Source organism: Ascaphus truei, chromosome 1, assembly GCF_040206685.1.
Source record: "Ascaphus truei isolate aAscTru1 chromosome 1, aAscTru1.hap1, whole genome shotgun sequence".
Lineage (NCBI taxonomy): Eukaryota > Metazoa > Chordata > Amphibia > Anura > Ascaphidae > Ascaphus > Ascaphus truei.
Genome location: NC_134483.1, coordinates 125,389,824 through 125,406,087, shown reverse-complemented (window position 1 = coordinate 125,406,087; position 16,264 = coordinate 125,389,824). Strand labels below are relative to the sequence as shown.

The 16,264-nt window shown below is 36.6% G+C and overlaps 1 protein-coding gene across 4 annotated transcripts in view; it reads left to right on the top strand.

Moving 5' to 3' along the window:
• The window catches only part of ZNF462 (zinc finger protein 462), a 74,597-nt gene extending 58,561 nt beyond the window's left edge, over window positions 1–16,036 (top strand). For all 4 annotated transcript variants that reach the window (XM_075594402.1, XM_075594411.1, XM_075594421.1 and 1 more), the window contains exons 8-13: window positions 3,274–3,541; window positions 4,520–4,656; window positions 9,532–9,755; window positions 11,798–11,912; window positions 12,600–12,720; window positions 13,610–16,036. In XM_075594402.1, coding sequence (XP_075450517.1) covers window positions 3,274–3,541; window positions 4,520–4,656; window positions 9,532–9,755; window positions 11,798–11,912; window positions 12,600–12,720; window positions 13,610–13,805 — 1,061 coding nt within the window. In that variant the 3' untranslated portion in view covers window positions 13,806–16,036. The remainder of the gene's footprint in view (window positions 1–3,273; window positions 3,542–4,519; window positions 4,657–9,531; window positions 9,756–11,797; window positions 11,913–12,599; window positions 12,721–13,609) is intronic.
• Window positions 16,037–16,264: the final 228 nt, after the last annotated feature.

Below are 16,264 nucleotides of genomic sequence, written 5' to 3'. Positions count from 1 at the left end.
AACAATGTCCTTTGGACAGACGAGACCAAAGTGGAGATGTTTGGCCATAATGCCCAGCGCCACGTTTGGCTAAAACCAAGCACAGCATATCAGCACAAACACCTCATACCAACTGTCAAGAACGGTGGTGGAGGGATGATGATTTGAGCTTGTTTTGCAGCCACAGACCTGGGAACCTTGCAGTCATTGAGTCGACCATGAACTCCTCTGTATACCAAAGTATTCTAGAGTCAAATGTGAGGCCATCTGTCCAACAGCTAAAGCTTGGCCGAAATTGGGTCATGCAACAGGACAATGATCCCAAGCACACCAGCAAATCTACAACAGAATGGCTGAAAAAGAAAAGAATCAAGGTGTTGCAATGGCCCAGTCAAAGTCCAGACCTCAACCCGATTGAAATGCTGTGGCAGGATCTTAAGAGAGCTGTGCATAAACCAATGCCCACAAATCTCAATGAACTGAAGCAACGTTGTAAAGAAGAGTGGGCCAAAATTCCTCCACAAAGATGTGAGAGACTGATAAAGTCATACTGAAAACGATTACTTCAAGTTATTGCTGCTAAAAAGGTGGTTCTACAAGCTATTGAATCATAAGATGTACTTAGTTTTTCACACATGGCTTCTCCATTTTGGCTTCATTTTTGTTAAATAAATCATGACACAATGTAATATGTCATGTGTTTTTGTTCATCTGAGGTTGTATTTACCTAATTTTAAGATTCGACAGTCACTGACATGGTAGACAAAAGAAGACAATTTAGCAAACAGTCAGTCGTTAGACCAGGTGGGTTGGATTCTCCTAACAGATGCGAGCTCTTTTGGATAAGGAAAAAACTGCCAAGAAATGTTTGAGGAATTTGCATTATAGAGGCAGTATTCTCAAGCAACATTTTGGAGATACTGTAAGAGCGGTCTTCAATGCTTTATTTTTTTTTAAGTAACATATTTTCCCACAGTTTGCAGGGTCATCCGATCAAGATACACTCTGACAATATCACAGCAGTTTCCTACATAAACAGAGAGGCACAAGGGAAGCCGCAAACATTTGTAGATGGGCAGAGCTCTATTTTCCAGCTATCACATTAATTCTCATAGCATGTCACGAGAATGTCCAAGCCGACTTTGAAGCAGAAATATTATAGACCCAAGAGTGGTCTCTAAATCGGGACATTTTGCAACGCAATTTTCACAGATGGGATCAACCAGCAATAGATATCATGGCAACATGTCGTAACACCATATGTCGTCTCTTTTCCAGACGCAGGGTCCACCAGGCATTGACAGTAGATGCTCTTGCCAGAAAGTGACAGTTCCCATTGGTCTACCTCTTCTCACCAATTCTTCTGATTCAGTGGACAGAACATGAAAGCTGAGGAAATAAATACAATACTAATAGCCCCAGAATGGCCAAAACATCCTGGTCCACAGAGTTAAGGAAATGTCAATGGACTTTCCTTTGCCGCTTCCAATCTTCCCTGGCCTTCTCATGCAGGGCCACATCAACCATCCAAACTTACAAATGTTGTACCTTACAGCTTGGAGACAAGGTTTTTCTATGCAAGTATCTGACACTCAACATTAACGAGTACCCATAATTGGCATCAATCCATAACATTTCGATTTTCTTCAGGAGGGTTTTAATAAGGGTCTGTCACTGTCATCTCTTAACAAGTCCAAGTGGTAGCACTCAGCGCTGTCTTTCAGGATCAAATTGCAAATCAAATGTATATTCAGCAATTCTTCAAGGCAGCTGGACAATTAAAACCAAGGATCAGAGATCCAGTCCCTGCGTTGGATTTAAAGCTAGTGTTACAGGCACTGCATACATACTTTTTTGAACCTCTCCATTCAATACCAATAATTTAGTTAACCGTGAAGGCTGTATTTCTCATGGCAACAACATCAGCCCAAAGAGTGCGTGACCTGGGAGCACTATCCTGTGATTTCTCCCTCCCCCCCTTTTTTTTTTGCATTTTCCACCAGGATTATGTTGTCTCCAGAATACTAGCACATTTTTGCTCAAAAGGAATTCCATTATTTCACATTAACCAAGAAATAGTAGTGCCTTCCTTCTGTCCAAATTCCAAAAATCAGAAGGAAGAATGCTTGCACACGTTATGTTGGGCGGGTGCTAAAGACCTAAATCTCCAGAACTAAATCTATTAGAAGATCCAGAAGTTTCTCAGGGCAACAGGTAAAACCAGCATCCAACACAGCCATAGACAGATGGTAAAAAATCTCATTATACAGATTTATAAAGCATCAGAGAATGCACCACCAATTTCTTTGAATACTCACTCTACCAGCATTCAACAGCAGAGCAAATCTGCAAAGCAGCAACTTGGTCTTCTCTATCTATGTTTTCAAAACACTACCAGCTAAATGTATCTGCATCAGTAAAGCTACTTTTGGAAGAAAAGTCCTCCGGGAAACCGTATCTCGATAATTTGTCCAACCCAATATTTCTTTATAGGGGGAACAGCTTTGGGAAATTCCCTCATGTCATGCTCTGATAATTTACTTCCTCTTGGTACTACATGGCAGCGTATGCCTAGTTCCCACCACTGTGTCTTTTCTTGCGCAGATTTTTGCAGTGCATTATTTTATTTTTTATGTGGTTTTCATTATATTATCCTTCAGTTTTCTTTGGGGGTGTATGTATATAGTTCAGCGTACATACTGTAGATGTACAACTGACCTGAAGCAGGCATAGGAGGGGCTTCTAAAATTTTGGAAAGGTCAGAAGTCTGTCTTACCTTTTAGATGGTCAGAGCCTATTCTCTTATGTCATGCACTGTAAAGACATCGATGAGTAACTTTTTTGTATTTTTTATTATTATTTATTTTTATTTATTTTTACAATTGTTTAGTTTGTGATTTCAGGCTGCCACACCACCATTTATGGAAAGAAAACTCAACATGTAATTAAAGCCTGAAGAGTGGTATATGCTATGCCCCATCTAACATTGAAAAAAAAAATGAAAACGCAGGGTTCGATTTATATTTAAATGGGAAGGAATTGACAACCGTGCACAAAATCTGTCCGGTAGCCACCTTGGTGACTTTGCTGCCTTTATTTAGTGTTTGTTATATACTATTAAAAGTTTTTATATTGTGCTTTTTCTTGTCGTAGATTGTTCAATTAATCATGTGCTTTTCAGGAGGTCCCTTAGAACTTCTCTAGGTTTTGAGCTCTCTGTGTTTATGGTAATGTACTATATATTCCTTCTTAACATCTGACCCATGGCAATGCTGGTTTCATTATCTTTCACAGACGTTTCATATTCTGAGCCTCCAGATGTTCAACAGCAACTCAATCATTACCAGTCTGCTGCGCTGGCTAAAAATAACAGCAACATTAGCCCTGTGCCTCTTCCTGTGGTCAACACTTCAGCTGAGCAAAAGCACGAAGCCATGCTCAACTGTGAATTCTGCGAATTTTCCTCTGGATACATTCAGAGCATTCGTCGTCACTACCGAGACAAACATGGTGGAAAAAAGCTATTCAAATGCAAAGATTGCTCCTTTTATACATGCTTTAAGTAAGTGAAGACCAAACAAAGCCTCCTAGCAAGTAAAATCACCTTAATTAGGTTACATGCTAGCCTAAATGAATAATTCCACAAACCTAGTATGCAGCAATGACATTCTCAATATTTTTTTAAAAAAAATGGAAATGTGATTAGTTCTGCTGCATTAAAGTCTTATGTGCAGTAACAATCCTTAATGTTGTCCATTTTCCAGATTCATTTTTAAAATAAATTATAGTGTTTTGTTATATGGACTTCCTGAAAATAGACTTCTTACTTCCTCTTGAGCTATTGACATTTATGAATGGTCTTTGTGACTTAAAGAATGTAAAGGAAGAGAATGGCAACAGCAAAACCATAGAGCGTATTTCTGCATGAAATAATTATCACTGAGTAGTAGTAATGCCAAATGTAACACTGCCATTTCTTTAGCCCCAGGAATGAATTGGGCTATGTAGTTTGCATGGGTTTGCTAGTACGGTTACATTTTAGAATTCTCCAGTGGCAAAACTGGGGCATAAAAATGGTACTACAGTAGATCTGTGAAAGAATACAATTATAGAAATACCCCAAACTATATGTTAATTTAGCAAATTTCAACCATTCTCGATTCTGTTGCATTAAATTATATATTTTTTTAGATGGTGCATTTTTCTTGTTTATTCATGTAGGTAAACAAATGTGTCTGTACCAAGTGGGTGATACAACTTTGCAACATAAATGAATGCAACACCATAATTAAACAAATTAAATAATGTGTCACACACTAAGACTTTCTTTTATACCAGTAGGCCTGTCCAAGTAATGTAATAACTTTGCAAATACTTATATACACCTGTATATACATAATTTCACTACAAGGGTAACTGTATAAGACAATTATTATTCCTAATTGTATTTCAGTTTTTAAGGAAAATGCTATATATTCTTTCTCATGTGAAGTTGACAGAGAAGGGCATGGAGTTTATTATTTCCATCTTGTTCTTGTAGATCTGCTTTTACTATGCATGTGGAAGCTGGACATTCAGCCACTCCTGAGGAAGGACCCAAAGACCTGCGCTGTCCTCTCTGCCTGTACCATACCAAATATAAACACAACATGATAGATCATATTGTCCTGCACAGAGGTAAGGATATTGCGCAGAGATTTTTCAAATGTTCGTTGTAATGAATCATAATTTACTAAACAGTTTTTAGCGAAAATCTGGTTACTAGTGTATCCTCAACTGAATCACCCTCTATTGTTCTTTGCATGAGTCTTCCTTTTTTTTATTTGTAGCCTGCTAATTTATTATGGATCTGCTGTATACTCCTCATCTAGATGGTATTACTTTTTTGCCTTCCAATGCCGTTTCAGCAGACGTGCTGATCTAAATAGTGTTGCTGCGGGTTTAATGCTAACAAAAATCTGCCACAGTCTACTACACCCCTCTTTGAATTACATATACATCAGTGCTGTTCACTTTTTATTCGACTTAAGATAATATGAAGATGAATCTAAGATATCTGTTGTAGAGAGCCATTTTCTTATCCAATGGTCACCAGCATCTCCACAGTAAGTCTATACTGCCTTCGCCACGCGGAGGCGTGAACATCCGTGACATCACCAGCGTGAAGCGGGTGCTTTTTACGGACATGCTAGACGCGCCGCCGTGGGGGGACGGACGTGTCAGTAACGTCACAGAACTGGTTCGCCCTCATTGGACAAACTGCTCACGTGATTTGCCCATCGCGCTGATAAATCCGTTTCATCTGATTCCTCGCGCAATGCGCGCCCCCTCCTGCTGTCGCGGGCACCCGCACAGTCTATGGGCGCAATCAATGCCTTAAAGCAATGTGATCGCGCCGCATGGTCTGCGGCAGCATGGATTCAGCTTAAGAGTAAATGTTTTTGGGTTTTTTTATATTGTTTTTCATTGTGAACAAGAGAAATTTCATGAGAGCAATGATTAAGCAGAAAATGTGAATAAATGTTCTCATCAGGATAAGACCATCAATTATTATGATATGCTTTAATTCATATTCCTAAACTGTCTTTTAAAGAAGTCCAAGTGGTAAACACTTAACAAAGAGCTTCACGTGGGCTTGGAAAAAACATTAGATTTGTTTTATTTTGAGCTATTCCCATTGCTTTATGAAAGAAGAAAAGAAAAAATCTATTTTTTTTTAATACATATACTGTGCCTACGAAATTTGTTCAAGAGAAGGACTCATATAGTCTGTCCTAAGCAAACCTTTTATATGAAAATCCATATAACACTAAAAGCAAATGCCCTTTCAAATTGATGTGGCTGCCAATTACATAGTTTTCATAATTATTTATTTTATTAATTACATGAAAACCTAACCACATTCTTGAGTATTCACCTTTTTTTTTTTTTGAGAATTCACCTTTAATTTAATTCCCCCTGTGGTTGCATTGTGTGTTGGTATGACCATGCTGAGCTTCCATTTAATCAGGAACACACCTGTGTCGACTTTTTGTCCTTATTTATTATTTTTTATTTTTTTCAAAGCAGCTGATGTTAGCAGTACAATGCTGTACTGAATGCTAAAGAAACACGTTTTTGAAATGTTATTCAGAACAATACATCGAGCTGCCTCAGGCATTGCACTGTAGCTGCTAGAAGCATTTGTGCCATTGACTCCACCCTATGCACTAGAACATTCCCCATTGGCTGCTATTTTAGACACTATTGTGACAGATCCTCAGTTCCTAAAACTACCCACCACCCAGAATTGTTCATATTGTGTAGTGAACATACTGTGGAATAGGGTTTTTTTCCTTTTTACTGAAAGTGTTGACAATGAGCCTTTGTGTGTCAGGGCAAGTGTAACTTCTTTCCTTCGCAAACAATGCTGTCACCCAGTGTAAATGAGTGGATTTGCTAAAGTGGAAAAAGATGAACATAACATAGGTCTCTGATAAATTTAGCAACTCAAAGCCAAACAAGTAGCAGTCCCGTGACGGTGCAGTGTGTTGCTCTTTGGTTTGGCTGCTAAGTTTTACGTTCTTACTTTGCACACTTCATTGCACAAACTTAGGTTTCTTGAAGAAAAGCACATTGTGTGCATGTTCTGATGCCATTCATTAGCACCACTACATGACAATGGGTATATACAGACCTATTTGCACGCAAGCTTTTAAAATCAATGCTGCCATTTCAAATGTGTTAAAATGTTCTTAATGCAAAACCTTCAAACAGTTCGTAATTGCAATCGCTATGCACACTGGAATGAGGAAGGAGTTCAAATATACAAAATGGGATGCTTCAAATTCGAGTGGTTGATTTGTGACAAATATTCTGCATTTTGGGTGGCTAAAATGTGGCCTTTAAAATGTAACCTTTTCAATCATTAATAATTTCAATAATTATTATTTTGAGTTAATTACTGGAACGACTGTTGTCATAGCATTTGCAATGTCATCAAAGATGGAAGCTGGTGACCTATTTTCTTGATTTGAGGACATTGGTGGTGTCTAAGAAAAATCCAGTGACAGAATTATTCTCCCATTTTCAAGACCTCTAACAAGTTCATGACCTTTTCATCCTCCCCTGCACATCTTGTTGTGTTGTTATTGTTCGCTCTCTGGAGGTCAATATGATATTTTTAGCTAATGGTTGATCAGCTTGCAAGTTGCTGTGTGTCATCATGAGCTCCCCTGTGAATGGAAACTCTCCTGTGTACTGTTACCAAGGAGAATTAAATGTGCCACCATAACACCAATATATGTGCCTGACAACATTACTAAAAGCCTTTAGATAACGTTAATGCCCATATTTACTAAGCTGTTGTACACATAAGACAAGTGTTTTATAGCATCTAAAAACAGAAGTCCTACTGATTTAATGCTGCAGTTGAGTCTTTTTTTAAATTTTTTTTTTTTTTTTAATTCAATAGCTTCATGTGGGCAATCTCTAATTACCTAAAGAACTGTATAGCTGCCAGTCAATTCGTTCTCCATGTATTGATCGGCAAAATTTGGCAACAGCTTTAGATATGGCATATGTTTTTCTTCTGCTTCTGTCACTCAGTGGAAGCTCATGAATATTCATGAGCACTCCTGCACTGACATGTGCAAGAGGGAGGGCAGGGCTGACAAAGGGGTGTGCCAGGGCTTGTGACAGGACATGAAGGGGCAGTGCCTTAGTAAATGGTTGTTAAAATAGAATACAAGAAAATTGGTCTTTCAAAGTTGTTTTTTTTTAAAACAGAAAATGCTAAAAGTATTTTTTCTTACTACAGAACTAATTTATTAAAAAAACACACATGCAGGATATTGACTGAACTGCAGCTTTAGGGGCCATATTTTCTAACTGTTGCAATGTCATAAATTACCTACCGGCACTGGAAGACCCTATTCTATGACCCATTCACTCGAAAGGTGTAACGCCACCTGGTAAATATTGTCCTTAATGAGCATGGCTTGTGGCTTTTCGCACATTCTAAATACATTACCCCAGCTCAGGAATCTTTCAACGCAATTGCAAAGACACGGTAGATGTGTTGCAATAGCCCCTAACCCATACAGTTTAACAGATAACATTACCCTAGCATAACTAATGACGAAATGGGAGATTATGGGAAATCATTAGTGCAGTGATTGTCAGGAGGATGAGAGCAATTGTAATAATTTACTGGTGCCACATTTTTTTTGCTTATGTCTGCACCTTTTTTTGACTTATTTGCCAAGTGAGTGTAATCTTTCATCTTGACCTTCACTACTAGTAAAGCACACCATACAGACACGTCATTTTATTGAGTAATTATGATGCATGTAGTAGCTGAAGTTAATTGACTACTCTCAGATTACTTCATCCAAACCCCCTGAACTAGTTGTTAACCTGAACAAATTATTGTTCTTAAACTCTTTATGGCTTCAATCCTGAAAGAGGTTGTACCATGCAAGGGTTTTAAATGTCATATTACAGGATCCCTTCATTTTTGGGGAACATTTCAAAGTTTGCTGTAGTGGTGTTGCATAGCATCGTCTGGTTACTCGATACACAATTTTCAACTTCTTTGGCACTTCCTGCTACATATTTTAAATTTGCACCTGCATATCTGTCCACAGTAAAAAGGAATATATAGCACAGCAAGAGGCCACACTGATGTTTCCTACCATTATTAATGCAAAATTATTTGCTTTTTCATTCTTGTCGATCCATATTCAATTGCGTTTTGAAGTATACACGTTACACTTGACATATATTTTTTAAAACTTGTTTTGTTGCACAATCATGTACAGGCATACCCCACATTAACATACGCAATGGGTCCGGAGCATGTATGTAAAGCAAAAATGTACTTAAAGTGAAGCACTACCTTTTTCCCATTTATCGATGCATGTACTGTACTGCAATCATCATATACGTGCATAACTGATGTAAATAGCGCATTTGTAACAGGCTCTATAGTCTCCCCACTTGCGCACAGCTTCAGTACAGGTAAGGAGCCGGTATTGTTGTTCAGGACGTGTTGACAGGCGCATGAGCGAGCTGCCGTTTGCCTATTGGGCGATATGTCCTTACTCGCGAGTGTACGTAAAGTGAATGTCCTTAAACCGGGGCATGCCTGTATTGTTTTCAAACACAAGCCAACACATTTCTTTGAAACGTACTTATGGGACACATGAAGCAACATTTTATATATATATATATATATAATTTGTTTTAAGTTTTTTTTTTTTTACATCAATACATCTTTTTTGAAGGTTTTCAAAGTTAACTTATGCTGTTAAATATTTCAAGATTTTTTAAAATAAAATCTTACATGAGTTATGTCCTAGATATAGAACTATAAAAAAAAAACTACACAAGTCATGTCACAGATTAATGTTTTATGAAAATCTAAACCTAGCTGGAGCAGCAAACCAGCCTAGCCGCTCACCATGATGCTATCTTGACTTCTGTGCAACCAGATTTCCCGGGAAAAGCAAGCATGTGGTATAAATATTTTCTGTTCTTATAAACTGCTTCTTTCAATTTACTTCCTCTCAGAAGAGCGAGTCGTTCCCATTGAAGTGTGCCGCTCCAAATTATCAAAACAACTGCAGGGAGTTGTTTTCCGATGTGATAAATGCACCTTCACCTGCTCCAGTGATGAAAGCTTACAGCAACACATAGAGAAGCACAATGAATTAAAGCCCTATAAATGCCAGATCTGCTACTATGAAACCAAACAAACCGAGGAGCTGGACAGCCATCTGAAAGATGAGCATAAGGTATGCACCATTTCCTAGTATGTGAACCAGAGCAAATGTTGTGCTTGTCATCGTTCAATCTTGTCATAATCACTTGAGAAATAGATAGTTTTATATTCAGCAGTGGCGAGCGAAAGAAAAATAATTCATTTAATTATGGTCATTAAAAGTCTTAGTTCAAATACTTAGTGTTCAAATACATCACAGAGTAAAATGTAACAAATAATTGCAAATGAAATGGCCATTTGGCGAAGCCTTGCCATTGGTTACATGATGCTGCTTTGTTGCTCTGTGGTGAATTTGGATTATGACCAACGAAGACTTGAATATTGTTATGGGAATAATGAAATTATTATAATTTTTTATATATGTGGGTGGCATGCGCCGTTCAACTTTCTTTTGTTGGTACCCTGGGCGGTGCTGTGCTTACTATTCTGTGGGTCATTTGTGACTCCGTTGGTCACTAAATCGTGCTGTGGTGCATGGTGTGGCTCTTGGCTTGAGCTGTTAATATGTTTATTGTTTATTTCATGACGGATTTTGAGTTATTTGCTGGTGGAGTTTTTTCAATTTCAAACTTTTCTTGTGAATATCTGTGTTTAGTATGCCGCTTCAAGCAGCAAAACGTGAAATCTTATGTGGGGTTTTTTCTTTTTTAAATTAATCAGTTCTCTAGTATTGGATAATACTGCATTTTATTATTATTATTATTATTATTATTCAACTCTCAATGCCATTTCTTATTAGTTTTAAAGCATCCTTTGATTTGTATAGCCGGTTTTAGCCCACCTCCCTAGCAGTGCAAGATATTTGAAACACTTTCCTGTTTTGGATAATTTGTTACCAATATTCCCGGCAGTTTGACCTACAAACTGTAACAATAGATAATGTTACCTTTGCGATATCAGGATACATTGTAGCTGCTGAGTTACACTGACTGAAGCTGCCATTATGTAACGCCATAAGGATTTTGACAGATTTATAACAGGAGCACCAAACGATTGCCAGCTTAGGTAAGAATGTAGAACTATACATTGTCACACGCTTTACATATATAAATAAGAGGATGGGGGGAGGGAGAGAGGGAAGAAATGTAGTATTTCAGCTTTCATTAGTATAGTGTTCTTTGCCTAGAGAACTATTTATTTAAATTTTAAGCTTGGCTTTAACTTGCTTTTTATTCTTTAGCCATTGTTCTCTCATTTGGCCATCTAATAATTTGGCGCATTGTATTACCTTGTCCATCTAATGAATTTTATAAACCTTGACCCAAAAGTAATACATTTTAAGATCTGAACGGGATTCAAGGTATTCATTTCAGTGTCGTTGGAGCCCCCAAAATCATTATTGTGCTTTTAGTTAATAAGGTTATTGTTTTTGTAATGTTAATAATCACTAGGTATAGCGAGCCAGGATGATTAAAAAAAATGGTGATGAAAGTATGACTGCATTTTAATAACTAAGGATGAGCAGGTTCAAAATCCAAACTTCGAAGTTTGGTCGGATGTAACCAGTTGAACTGAACGGCTTTTCAAAACCTTCACTGGGGATTTTTGCAATGGATTTTTTTTCCTTTTTTTTTTTAATGAAATGGGCAAACGTAAGCTCAAAAGTTAAAAAGGCAATATATTTTTTTTAAAGCAAATTTTTGCTGATTGAGTTTTTCCCCATAGTTTTTTCTAAACCAAAATATGAAAAAGTGAAACCAAAGCGACACTGGAACTGCTCACCCATTCTCTACAATTTTGTTCTGCATAGAATCCTAAAACATTTAGTTCTTGGGTTATTGCTGAGGGTTTGTGGACAATGACTGTAAGGGTACCACAGACACGTAGTATTTGGGACATTGCGCTTCTTCAGATTGAGGCAACCGTATACTTCAAATAGTTTAACGTGATTAGGGACACTATATATCTGTACTGTATAGCAAGTATTAGGAGGTTGTGGAATAAATACAAGCCGTGCTTATCAATAAAATAAACTTTGTATATTTTTTTGTTTTTTACATTTTTGAAGATGGCTCAGGTTGAATATGTGTATTTACAATATATACCCTATTTTAGGTATGTCGTAACTTTGAACTGGTTGGACTTGTTAATTTGGATCAATTGGAACTAATTAAAGAGAAAACCGAGCCTTCAAGCAGCGATGAAGACGACATTGGCAGCAAGTCTGAAGGTATGTGATTGTGGCTCTTTTAGATGGTTCAGTGTTACCAGTACCAAACAATGGTCCAGTGTTACCAGTACCAAGCAATGGTCCTGTGTTGGGCAATAGTCACACACAAAAATAGCGGGCAATACATGTAAAGAGGTGGTTTTGCACATGGAGGTAACCAGATTCATACCTTGATTTACATTCTTATGTGTCTTGGTAGGTGTGCTATTATTTTTGTTCTGTCTCATTCAAAAAATTCAGATATCAATCTGCTTGAGAGTTTTATGAATATTAGAAAATACATGAGCATATCATGTTGTTAGGGTAACTTGTTTGGGCAAGGTGAGGTGTTTGCACTAGATCATTCTGAAAATGACTGATTGTTTTCTGTTTGTTTTTTAGTCCGCTTAAAGGTACACTTTCACTATAGGCCTCCTCTGCACTGACAACATATATCCACAGGACTTTTCTACACATTGCCACTAAAACCTCTTTCCTCTCCATAATAAAGAGGGATTTTTTTTTGTCCTTTCTTAAAATGTCAAATAAAGACGTAAATGAGGAGAAAGAAAGAGCTCTGTGCCTCATGGGAAAAAATATATATTTTTTCTTTCTGCTAAATTTGGGAGTGACGACATTATAGCTTTAAGTTTTTAGTCCGCAATATGAAGAAGTGAATGAATACGTTTTCTTCTTTTCCTTCTTTAGATGCCATGATGTTTGCTAGTAGAAAAATTGTTGCTCAGGAAAAACGTTTTCCCTGTGAGTTCTGTGGAAGAACCTTTGCACTGGACTCTGAATGGGAACGTCATGTATTAAGACATGGCATGTAAGTTAACATTGAGTGTTGTGAATTTTTTTTTTTTTAACGCTGCAGTCACACAGTTGCCCTAGAATGAACATGAGGGATGCTTAACTTCATTATAACTGTGTTCTGTCCCATATCCACAGAATGAGGAAACGATCATAAGATTTTGTTTATCTTGTCCTTTACCTTAATTTAGCACCTATTTTATACAACACCTCTGTTAAACTGGGACAAGTGAGCACAATTCTTCTCCATACTGTTTGGTTTTGTTTTTAGAAATATTTAGATTGATTCCTCATGCCACCCATAAACACTCAAAATAAATTGCGTGTCATTTTTAAACCAATATCCAACCATTGCCTTATTACTGCTTCAAACTGATTGGAAAATTGAAGTATAAATATTTCAGTCATTTGATGCCTCATTAAAAACCTGATTAATTTATAAAATGTATTTGCCAACTGCCGTATTATAAAATATCATCATTGTATGCTGCAACTGCTTTCTCATGAGTGATGCACAAACGTTGGATTTAAATGTTTAGGACAATATGCATACACAACTAATAGTTAGTGTCAGAAGTGGGAGCAATATAATTGAGTTGTGATAAAATATTAATGGTTAACAGATGAATATTTGATGCAGAAGATTAAAGTTACCAGTCAAGTGCTTTGCTTCTATAACAGTAATTTCTGTTATTATTTTTTCTCTCACAGTATATGGTCTTTCTTTCATTTTCCCAAAAGAGGCTGAAAAACATCTAAGTTTCCTGATTGTGATTACGCCCATTTGTGCATAAAAGGATTGATCACAGTCAAACTGTACAGGGAGAACACCAAATTGCATAGCTGCTGTTGGGTACATTGTAGAAGCAGACTGGAATCATAGTGTTTTCTCTTTAATTGTGTAGGACTGTCGGTGAAAACAGAAAGGGGGATGAAGAGAACAGAAAGCCAAACGAAAATCTTGAGGAAAACCAAGACGTTAATTTTGTGAACAAAATGGAAAAGCCAGAGGAGAAAAAAACAGATGCTTCCCAGCAGATGAAATCACCCATTTCTAAAACCATATCTCTTGCAGAGAAAACAGAGACCAAAAAAGAATAGGCATTTGAGGACATGTACTGTACAGTAGGAATGACTGAGACTCACTTGAACACTGACAGAGATGGGAAATAAAATACAAAAAAAAGCTGGTTTTTAGAACTTAAACATCTAATTTCAAAGCACTGGTACTTATTTGCGTGTGTATAAAGTACCTTTATTTAAATGAAGAAATGAGTCACTCCATGACATCACTACATCTCTTATTTTCTTCATGATATCATTGAAAGAAGCTCCATTTATTTGGGGCTAATGTGAGAGTCCCCATTTTGCTTAGTAGTTCTGGAGTGGAATCTTCCCCCCTGAGACTGCTAGAATGCTTCAACTAACAATACTTTTCAAAGCACCACTTTTGGGACATCTTTGTACTTTTAATACAAGCTTTCCAGTTTGTTGCAGCTGCTGTAGGGACAAAAATATAAAAATTGTGCTCTGCACTCAACGATCACCTGCTTCCTAGTACCTCGAGATTATCCAAGGGAATTCTCTGCATTTCCAAGTACTACCTGTCCGAGTGGTTGAATGTCGAGAGAGCTGGGCCAGATGGTGAATAAAAATGTTTGAGAAAGCGAAAGACGAGATGTCATGATTCAAATCTCATAAATGGGCTTTATGTCTTAAAATACTGTGATTTAATTTTTTTTATATTTTAATAAAAATCGTAAAAATGAGACTATAAAATACTAGATTACTGTGTGTGAACGGTCACCCTTTACTCCAGGTAAGCTGTGTTTCAGTTTTCATTTCTGGTTTGATGGCATCTTTACGTATCTATTCTCCAAATATTTCATTTCTTCAGTTCTTGTCAGCGCAAAGTTATACAAATACAGCACAATACTGATTTTACAGATTGGAATGGGTGATATTTAAATAAAGTGATGTGTACGTGTGTGTATATATGTATGTGTATATATTCGTATACATATGCACACATTTACACATTCACAACAACACCTGTGTGTGGATAATACACACATACATGTATTGAATAATCCATCTTCGTGTATGGCATGCTTATTTAACTTGTAAAACACAGTTCCTGCAAATGCATAATTGTGATTGATCTAGTATATGAATAATTTTGTGTTAAATGCTAAATACCTGCAGTTTGGAGGTACAGGAAACAGAAGCGATAACAAATTGTTTAATTGTGTTTTTTTGTTTGTTTGTTTTTTACTTAAGTACATAAGTGCTGATGAAATAGCAGTAAATACCTCCACACAACAATTCCTCTGAACCCGCTTTACAGGGTTATTCTTAGGAACATAAATAATCCTTATTTGAATGTAATTGTTGTGCTGAAATAGTTTGTGTTTCAGTGAACAAATCTTGTCTTTTTTTTTTTTGTTTGTTTTTATTTTGGTTTACTTCATTTTTTTTTACAAAAGATTTTACGCTCCTATCTCTTGTCAAATATGTTATCAGCTGTGTGTCCACAATGAACTTTTATTCTTCAGTAAATGCTTGAATTTAAATCAGTCATATAAATTGCTTTTTATTGATGGCAAAATATTATTGCCTACTCTATATGAAGTAGGAAAAATAGAATAATATTGTTATTAAAAAAAAACGTTGAATTTGCTTCTCCCAAGCTATGGTTTTATTATTTCATGTACATTTAGACAACTTTCCTCAGCTTAGCTTGCATTGCACTTTTTAGTTATGTTAGATTTAAATGTTTTTTTTTTTGTTCTTCCAAATGTAATCTTCATTTAAATTTGCATGAGACTTCTCCTTTGAGTTGCTGTGATATATCCCCTACCTCATTCCCTTGCTATAAGCAGAAGGCATTGCAGGTTTACCTTACTGGCTACTTTGCAAAAGAAAAACAAAAGCCTCTTCTTCCCAAGCTTCCAAAATCAGTATCCCGGAGTCATGTGTGAAGAAGAGTGCTACACAAATAGCCGCGTTTCTAATAGAAGGAACTTTTGCCAATAGTCTCTTTGTACCTGTTGTGTGGAATAAATACATGCAGTTTATGGTTGGGAATAAAACGGAAAGGTAATCCTTTTTTCTTTTGCAGCTGAAATGTGCAGCATATTAATTGGCCTTTTTTAGCCAAGCTCCTCTTAGTTGGACTTCAGGAGTAGCTACCAAAAAGAAAACAAAATAAAAAAAGGTTGTGATGTGCTTTTATCACTACTTTATTTTTCAAATAACATGTAAATATTGTAATCCATTGGACTTTGTTTTGCTAACCTGATAATAAAACTATGGGACCATTATCCTTTTAATTAGCTTACGCGTGTTTTGTATTTTCAATGCAGGTATTGGGTGCCCCATGTGTGTTTTTTTTTTTAAGAATTGTAAGTTTACATGAACACATTTCTAATTACACTTTTGTTTTATAGCTGGCTTGGAAAGTATCATCTTTGAAGGGTAAATTGAATTATCTTGACATATTTTTTTCAGCAAGTTTATTTTTTTTATATAATTCTTAAAGCAAAATGTCTATTTCTTAG